A 7987-nucleotide genomic window follows, 5' to 3' on the forward strand; every position below is an offset into this window, starting at 1 on the left:
GTAGAATTACACTTGATATGATATAGTTGTTATTTTATGTATAATTATTAATTTAGAACTAAATAATTTTTAAAAATTAGAATCTTAAACCGTAAATTTAAAATTTTAGCTTCGCTTCGGTCTCTCGTATCTTTCTATATATAGTTGATCAACATAATTCAGCGTTTTGACAGAACAAAATATAATTGGTTATATAAAATAAATCAGTATTTTCCGTGTTAAGAATATGTTAATTAAAGAATCAAGAATTTAAACTATATATCCCGAATTTTCATGAAAGTACTTCTCTTAATTAATCTAAATTAATAATATTACAGATTCAAAGTTTCTTTAATTAAGATGAACAACAAGTAAAGAAAAATGGCATTAAATGTATATTTTTTGTTTTATAATACTCTTTTTTTAAATTCTAGTTCAAATTGTTTTTTTCCAATTTCAACCAAATATTATCCAAACAATTCCTGTTTCAACGGACCACATAAATGGTTCAATTTATACTAGCTATCCAACACCTAAATAACAAACTATATAGATTGGTGAGAAAAGATATATCGTACAACATTAGCATTCAACAAAAATTGTGATATTCAAGAAAATTAACTACCTACCTTCATTTAGCCCTATGGGAATATATTGAATTATACTTCTTCGTTGCAAAATACTTGTCGTCTTTATTAATAATATTTATTTAGAATTTAAAATAAAATTACGTAATTATTTTTTCCATTTTACTTGATTACCTACGTCAATCGCGTTAAGCGTTCAGTTCTGCACATATCGCAGGTGACCGGTGCCGCCAATTTGAAAGCTTTGTCGCGACGAGACCTGTCCTTAATAGTAATTGTGCTTGAAAACTATAAATATCTCAATTATAACACATAAAAAGAGAATTCGTTCAATGAAGATATTAAATGTCGATCCCTCCTAATTATATTACACCATCCGTTCCAAAATAAGTGGTGATTTTAGATCACCTCTTAAGAAACTACTCATCCCTGAAAAATAATGAATGTTTTTACTAACTTGATTCTAATCAAATAAAAACTAATTAATGATTCTTGGTTAGGTAAACAAGGACAATTTTAACAGTATACGATCATTTCTTCTTCAAATGCTAAAACACCACTCATTTTGAAATAAAATAAAAAGGCTAAACATCACTTATTTTGATATAAAGAAGTATATATCTTACTAGGAGTCGTGTAAATGAAAAACACAAGTATTTCGAGACAAAAAGAATTAGAAGTATTATATTGTTCACATTTAAAACCACGTCGATTATAAACATGATTTTTAGGACAGCTCAAAGCCAAAGGTATTGTGAAGTATTTTCAAGTAACAAGCAATCTTTTTCAGCAATATCTCACTTTATTATTCCTATATAAACATTGGCAAAACAATTTATGTTATTCCCCTCTCATACTTTGAGTTATTTTTCTCTCTTTGTATCATTTTTCAATAATTACAACAAGTACACTCAAGAATGCCTCTCTTTACTACTATTCAATTGGCCTTTGCTTTTGGCATTCTTGGTACTTAATAATTCATTTCTTTCTATCTTTCCTTTTCCTCTATTTTCTCGATTATAATTAACTATCATGTATTTTTTCCACAGGAAATGGGGTGTCGTTCTTGGTGTACTTGTCCCCACTGTAAGAATTATCATCATTATCATTATCATTTTTCTTCTTATAATACGCGAAATAATGTTCTTATTTGCAAATATTCTTATTTTACAGGCCGACTTTCTATAGGATATTTAAAAGAAAATCAACCGAAGGATTTCAATCGATACCTTATTCGGTTTCGCTTTTCAGCGCGATGCTTTATTTATACTATGCTTATCTCAAAAAAAATGAGATTTTGCTCATAACAATTAACAGCTTTGGAACTGGTATACAATTGATATATCTCACTATCTTCATGATATACGCCACTAAATCGGCTAAGGTATATATTCTTATCGCGAAATTCATAGTATTTTGAAATTATGAATTCAGAACGAAATGTCTTAAGTATTTAATTTTTTTTTCGATTTTGTAGATTTTCGCTACAAAGCTGTTGATTGGGTTTAACATAGTGGCATTTGGCGCAATTGTTGGGTTGACATATATTTTTGCTAAAGAAAATGAGTTACGAATCAGTATCGTTGGATGGATTTGTGCCGTCTTTTCTGTTAGCGTTTTCGCTGCTCCTTTAAGCATTATGGTACGTATCATAATCAAAAAATCAAATCAAATCGAATATCATTTCAATAATTTTTATATTTCGTGTCATGATACAAACGCTTTTTTTTTTTTTTTTTTTGCAGAGACGCGTTATTCAAACAAAGAGCGTTGAGTTCATGCCATTCCCTCTTTCTTTTTTCCTTACAATTTGCGCTGTCATGTGGTTTTTCTATGGTCTATTGAAAAAAGACATGTACATTGCAGTAAGTCATGTCTTACAAGTTACAAAACATTGTTATTTCCAATTTGATCGATTAACTTATATACATTTGACAGTATATGCTTATATTTAACTTTTGTTTGTGATTGTATGAACAGATGCCAAACATTCTAGGGTTTTCATTTGGAATTGCACAAATGATATTGTACGCGATTTACAGAAATAGAAAGCAACAAGTTCTACCAGACCTTAGTCTGATGGATCTGAAAGAAATCGCGATTGACATGAAAGCGGTGGTGGTGGAGATAATTCAAGAAAATGTTGATGATGAGAATAAGAATAAGAATAAGAATAAGCAAGAAGAAGTTGATAGTGTTGACGAAAAAAAGGATGATAATGATAAGCAAGATGTTGTTGCACTAACAACTTCTAACGTATGAGAAAATTAATTAATGCACAAAAAATTAAGCTACAAAGAGATATATATATATATTTGCCCCCTAATAGCCAAAGGCAAAGAAGGGTTAAAAATGTAAAAGGGGAATTTATATATAATGTATCAGATGAAATTCATGCTAATTAATGTGTTATTTACTTTTGTTACATTATTTACTGTTTTTTACTAATTAAAGGATGCATTAATTGCTTCCTTGCTTTGTGTCTTTATTTTATATAACAATGCAAGTTGAATATATTAATTTCCTGATTTTGCTCTCTTTAATTACTTATTCAGTTTGTATTTTGTACGTTTCTTAAAATAATATTGCTTAAGGAATATGTTTTTAAGGACTTTTGTTTTTCTTGGCATACGTTATTTTTTAGTGCAAATTAAGGATAAAATTGGAAAAGATAATTTATTCACTTTTGATTTTGTTAAGATAGAAGAGTAAAAAAAAAAAAATTATTTTAAAAAGAGAAAAACGTTTGAAATAACAATCACATAAGACGCATTGTAAGAAAATTCTTCAACAAAAGAAATGTAAAAAAAAAAAGAGAAGAAAATGACAAGAAACTTCAGTGACGTCCATTTGGTAGAAAACAAACTTTCAACTTTTTGTCTTTTTTTTTTCTTTCCACGAGAAAAAAAACTAATTGATCCGTTTATTTTATGCGATCTAGTTACTATGTGATGAATTAATTTTTAAAATAATTAATTTATTAATTATTATGATTTAAAATGTTTTTATAGTTTATAATTATTGAAATTTGATTTTAAATTTTTTATATTGAATCATATGAAATAATTTGATTCTGAATATAAAATCACATAAAATAAGACAAGACGGAGTAATTAGTTGAGTCACAATTTTGTATCATTTCTAATTCCCCTTTAGTAGGAAGTGAGATACTAGAGCTGTTATATATCTTTCAATGAAAATTGAATGGGTTTTCTATAACGCCCTTATCTAATTTTAATTTTTTACATTAGGCACAATTCTTATATGCGTGCATATACTATCAGTGTATATATATATATATATATCAACATTGTATGCGCACACAAATAATGTATATTGTAGGTTTTGAAAAAATATACTACTAAACAATGTAAGTGTTTAGTTACATTACCTTTGTACTTTTTTTTTTTTGAGATAATTTTATAAATAGAGAGATTTGTGTTTTTTGGGGACAAATAATAGTCATATATCTCACAATTTATAAAATTACCTAAAAAAAGAAAAGAGGTAAATGCAACTAAACACTTAGAATATCAGATATGTTTGTTTGTATGTTTTTGGTAGGGTGCCAAGTCAAACTCAAAATAGTTTGGGCTGTACAAATAGTTCGTTTTTAAAAGGAAGGACAATTGATATACATATATATACAGATTTTAGAATTATCTTTGTAGCCATTGGGTTAACAGTTGGTATTGGTATTTGTAGCCCATTTAGCAACATGCAACTCTTACACTTTGTTTGGATGGTTAGTACGTATTGTTTTATAATGTATCACATTATATTATATCATATCATACTGTAATATTTTAAAGAATATAATGTTTAGATAGACGGTATCATTCTCCGTCATTATATAATGTCACACATCTATAATTTGAATGATAGCCTACAAGAAAAGTAGGGTACGCGGTAGAGCTACTATAAAAAGGTAGGGTAAATGATGAAATATAATTATTGAATAATAAATAAAGACAAAATGAGAAGAAAATCTTAAGGTAACGACGTGCTCATACCAAGTATGTCGATACATAAAATGAGTCTTTTCGTTGTTACCAAACAATGGATTTAAACCATACGATACAATAGAATTTAAGTAACAATAAAAATAAATATTGTATTTAAACTAACTGTCACGCCTCGAGCCTACACCCCGGATGTGGTTGACACTCGAGAACCATTGCTGGCCCCAAGCGAACTCTTGGCCTGGCTTAACTCTTAGCGGAAGACTTAACTCATGATAAAAGAAAGTATTAAAATACAATCATACTAAACTATCTCAATGAATAACTTAGAATGTTTTAAAGATCAACATTCAACTGGCCAAAAAGGACAACTCAAATTCAACATAAGCCAATAACAAAATAATGACAAATGAACTAACTAACTGTCTATGAAGCCTCTAAAACTGTGAGAGATGTCGGGACAAGACCCCCGATCATCCTAACAACTGAAAACTACTGAAGAAATGTAAATAGGGATCCTCCGGAAAGTAAGGAGGCTCACCACAAGACTTTGAATACTCAACTAGATCAACGAAGCGCTGGATGCTGATCCTGGTTACCTGTATTTGCATCATAAAAAGATGCAGACCAACTGGCATCAATACATTGAATGTACGAACATGCGAGGGGAATACTAAACAAGACATAAGCTTGGAAAGAACTGAAAGAACATACCTGGGCTCAACTCAACTCAACTTAACTTATTTCAATATAAAGCAATAATATGAATGCAGTATAGAGAAAATCTTTTAAAACATGGATAAGAACTCAGTGTATTTAGTAATATAATAGTAACTCTGTATGTATGCAAAGATACAATATGAACTCTGGAATGTATATAAAAATACAATTTACTTCTGTGTATATAATAATACAAAATACTTCTGTGGATGTTTCTCTAACCGACAACCATAACTTAAGAGCTATTATGATGATACAACGTTTGCCTCACCCTGCCAGAGCCGCCCTATACCTTGCTGAGGGTATAGAACCTGACTACTAAGTGGATCCAATAGTCTAAGCTAAAAAGCACTAAGGAATCATCTAAAAAGTATGACCATTTTCAACCCATGATGGCTACATGGTTTATGGGGGCTGGGAGTTGTTTGAACTCTCCCCCATATCGATACTCAATACTACTCCCAAAAAATACTAGCTCATATGTTTAAAAACATAACTTCTTTATGTGGTTTGAGATAATTGCTCAAAACTTAGCTCAAAGGCTATCTTGAAAATCAAAGTTTCCTCTCTTGCTTAATTGTAAAATCATTTACTCTTTACTGAAAAACTAGCTCAAAAGCTCTTTTGGAAATCAAAGTTTCCTTTCTTGCTTAAATGTGAAAACATTTACTCTTTGGGAATACATAGTCCCAATATACTCTTTTGAAGAAATGAACTTCAATCTTTACTCTTTACTCAACTCAAAACTCAAGTTTTAAAACAAAGTTAAAACATTTGTAAAAGACTTTTGGAAAACTTTATGAACTTCTTTTGACTTGACTCTTAACTTTTCTTGAATTGAATTATGGATTCAAGGCTCATGATCTCATGTCATGGATGATTTCATGTTGTTTAGACGTACCTTGTAGTGTAGAAATCAACTAGAAAACATAGGTACGTTTCAAGGGAACTCGTACGGAAAGAAGTGGGAAAGGGTAGAGAACCTGGCGTCCCTGGCGCTCTGAGTGGCGCGGGGTGCCAGAGCTTAAACTTCAGAACCTGGGTTGGGGTGCACTGGCTGGCAAGGCGCCCCAGAGCCCAAACTTCAAAACCCCAAGTGGGGGGCTCTGGCTGGCGCGGCGCCCCAGACCCCTGCCCAGAAAATCTCCGATTTTTCTTGCTCGTTTTTCAACTCTAATTTTCATGAATTTAAATCAAGAACTTCTCAACAACTTCACCAATCAAGAACCCAATAGAAACTTCAAACAAATTGATCAAGAACTCAATTTCTATACTTTCAAGAACATAATTTCGCTGAATAAAACCATGATTGACGCGTGGGTGAACTAACCCAATGCTATGTGATATCACATATCTCGTAGGGATAAACCCTTGGCTAAATCCACAAGCAAATCTTCAAGAAGACGATGATTCTAGGCTTTTTCTCCTCTTGTCTGAAAACCCTAACTTATTTTTATGAAGCGTAAACTGAATCCAATCAGTTTAGACCCCAACTTAATTACCAAAAATAAATTTAATTAATTGGGTAGTGAAAAGACCATAAGACTTTTCTAAAATCCGGTTTTGACTTTCCTTATCTAGACAACCCAACTTCAAATGAGCATATCTCCCTCATACAAACTCGAAATTGATCAAACTCGGTGGAGTTTGAAAGATAATTCAAAGATATTTTCTACGGTATCTTGTAGCACACCTAACACATCCTAATCTAGGAGTTATGATCGTTTGAAGTTGATCCAAAACTCATACTTAACTTATCTTTGTCAAACTTTCCAAATTTGATTATTTCCAAAAATGGTTTCTTTCTAATTCTAAGTATTTCTAGTAGCGGGGTGCAGTGGCGGACCCAGGATTTTCATGAAGTGGGTTCAAGATATAAAAAATAAAACTAAAATGTGGCAATAGGTATTTGAACTTGGGTTGGTTAGGAAAATTGAACCCTCTTCACTACTCGGCCAAGGGTCACACTTGTGTTAGTGGGGTCAAAATATACATATAAATTTTGAAAAACTGATTAAATATACATACATATACGGTGTTACACTAACAATACAATATAATACAATTTGTAACAACCATCCAAACAAGGTGTTATAATATTTGCATATATATATAGAGAGAGAGACAATTATGTGTATATATTCGTATATAGTCGAATTTATGTAGCAAATTAGTGAAAGAAGAGAATAAATGTAGTACTGGACTCTTTCTCCATGCTGAGAATGCAATAATAGAGGTGAATTTGACAGAAGAAGATCGTATTAGGGAGAAGGAGGAGAAATAATGGAGTGAATGCATAATTATGAAGAGAATTAAGTTGATATATAATTAAGAGATCTATTTTAAGCTAATTTTACAAAATGATATATCTTGATGTATCCAACTTAAAATATGAAACAAAATTTTTATTTGAAGATATATAATTGTTTGAAAGTATAAATATAATTATGAAGAAAAAGATACCCTCATATTTCAGTATTTATTATTAGAAGATATTAGATGGGAATCGTTAGCAATGATTGAGACTAGGGGCGTACATGACCGGGTTGGTTTGAGTTTTTCAAATATCAAACCAAATTATTTGTGTAAAAATTTTAAATTTATAAACCAAACCAAACTAATAAAATTTGATTTTTTTTGGGTTTTTCAACCTCGGGTTGGTTCGGGTTTTTCAAATACCAAACCAAATCATTGTGTCGAATTTTTAAATTTATAAATCAAACCAAACTAATAAACTTC

General features: G+C 30.6%; 1 protein-coding gene across 1 annotated transcript; it reads left to right on the forward strand.

Moving 5' to 3' along the window:
- The first annotated feature begins 1297 nt into the window (after positions 1 to 1297).
- Positions 1298 to 3002, forward strand: LOC125808189 (bidirectional sugar transporter NEC1-like). Its single transcript, XM_049487914.1, has 6 exons — positions 1298 to 1532; positions 1616 to 1652; positions 1740 to 1950; positions 2044 to 2208; positions 2312 to 2431; positions 2547 to 3002. The coding sequence occupies exons 1-6, from the start codon at positions 1484 to 1486 to the stop codon at positions 2826 to 2828; spliced, it is 864 nt and encodes a 287-aa protein (XP_049343871.1). The 5' UTR covers positions 1298 to 1483; the 3' UTR covers positions 2829 to 3002.
- Positions 3003 to 7987: the final 4985 nt, after the last annotated feature.

The sequence above is a fragment of the Solanum verrucosum genome, unplaced genomic scaffold, assembly GCF_900185275.1.
Source record: "Solanum verrucosum unplaced genomic scaffold, falcon-dt-bn FXZP01000234.1, whole genome shotgun sequence".
In the NCBI taxonomy this organism is placed as follows: Eukaryota; Viridiplantae; Streptophyta; class Magnoliopsida; order Solanales; family Solanaceae; genus Solanum; species Solanum verrucosum.